Genomic DNA, 1138 nt, shown 5'->3' on the forward strand with positions numbered 1-1138 from the left:
GTGGTCCAAATGCTGACCCCTGGACAGGCCCAAAGCTTTTGCAGCAGGATGGGGACTGCTGGGATGCTGCCACAGGTGCCAGCAGATGTAGCAACCTCCCAAAGAAATCATGAACGGCGCTCCCTCCCGTGAGCTCTCTCCAGTTTCTCCTATCACAGATAGCCTGACCCGGGGATGAGCAGAGCCAGCCAGGAAGGAGGGCACTCTCGACTCCAACCCAGCAAGGCAGAGGCAGGAAAACTGTGGCCGGTTTGGGGAGCTCAGCTGGGAGCCCCTCACTGCCACAGCCCACAGAGCGTGGGCACAACGGGCAGCGACATCCGTAAGAACTGCCACGTCCTGGGTCCGACCCTGAGTCCACCTTGCCCAGTCTCCCATTTCACGCAGGGCAGAGAGCGGATGCTGAAGAGGAAAGCGAACGGCGTTGGACCAGGGTTTTTATCCCCGTTTTTCTCTCACTTGCACCCTCCAGCATTCAGCATCTCGGAAGCGGGGATACCGAGGCCGTGCCCCCAACCCGCAGGCGCTTCTGCCACTGTTGCATGAAGCTGGTCCCCTTATCTTTGAGCAGAGGCAGCCCCCAGCCGCTGCTACCACTGAGAGGGGCTGGTGGGACCCCGCACCCCCCATCAGGGTGGTGGCAGCAGCTGGGGACCCCAAGGCAGCCGGCCATCGCTGGGGGTGTCTGGAGGGAGAGGTGGCCCGCCCCACGCATGTGGGGAGGGGGCACTGCTGAGACCTACAGCACTGCGAGCCGGAGCAGAGCGGAAACCCGCTAGGACCCGCTTCACCCTTCCAGCCCCCGCACCAAGGAAACTCCAGGAGCCTCCTCCGTGACAGCTGAAGCCGGGGGACAACGAAAGGCACACGGGGGCGCTGAGGCAGGGAGGAGCGGGAAGAAGCGGCCGGGGGCAGGAGCAGCGAATCCCCCCGGGAGGCGCGGGCTGGCAGCGGCGTTTGCAGCCCGCGGGAGCCGCGGCGCGGGCCTCACCTCCAGCGGGGGCAGGTCGGGGTCGAGCTGCGTGAAGCTGTGCAGCACCACGGGGCTGCGGTCGCCGGCCACCTCCAGGCGCACGCCGAGCAGGAGGCTGCGCGCCCGCCGGGAGCCCTCGAACATGCCGGGGGCGCCGCGCGGCCG

General features: G+C 66.9%; 1 protein-coding gene across 5 annotated transcripts in view; it reads right to left on the reverse strand.

Moving 5' to 3' along the window:
• The window catches only part of RALGDS (ral guanine nucleotide dissociation stimulator), a 112295-nt gene that overhangs the window by 41402 nt on the left and 69755 nt on the right, over positions 1-1138 (reverse strand). For 2 of the 5 annotated variants that reach the window (XM_019510733.1, XM_019510730.1), the window contains exon 1: positions 992-1132. The exons of the other annotated variants lie outside the window; for them this stretch is intronic. In XM_019510733.1, the coding sequence (XP_019366278.1) occupies positions 992-1117 (126 nt within the window). In that variant the 5' untranslated portion in view covers positions 1118-1132. Of the gene's footprint in view, positions 1-991; positions 1133-1138 lie in introns of those variants that run through there. 5 annotated transcript variants of the gene reach the window in all.

The sequence above is a fragment of the Gavialis gangeticus genome, unplaced genomic scaffold, assembly GCF_001723915.1.
Source record: "Gavialis gangeticus isolate Ggan-Ray unplaced genomic scaffold, GavGan_comp1, whole genome shotgun sequence".
Lineage (NCBI taxonomy): Eukaryota > Metazoa > Chordata > Crocodylia > Gavialidae > Gavialis > Gavialis gangeticus.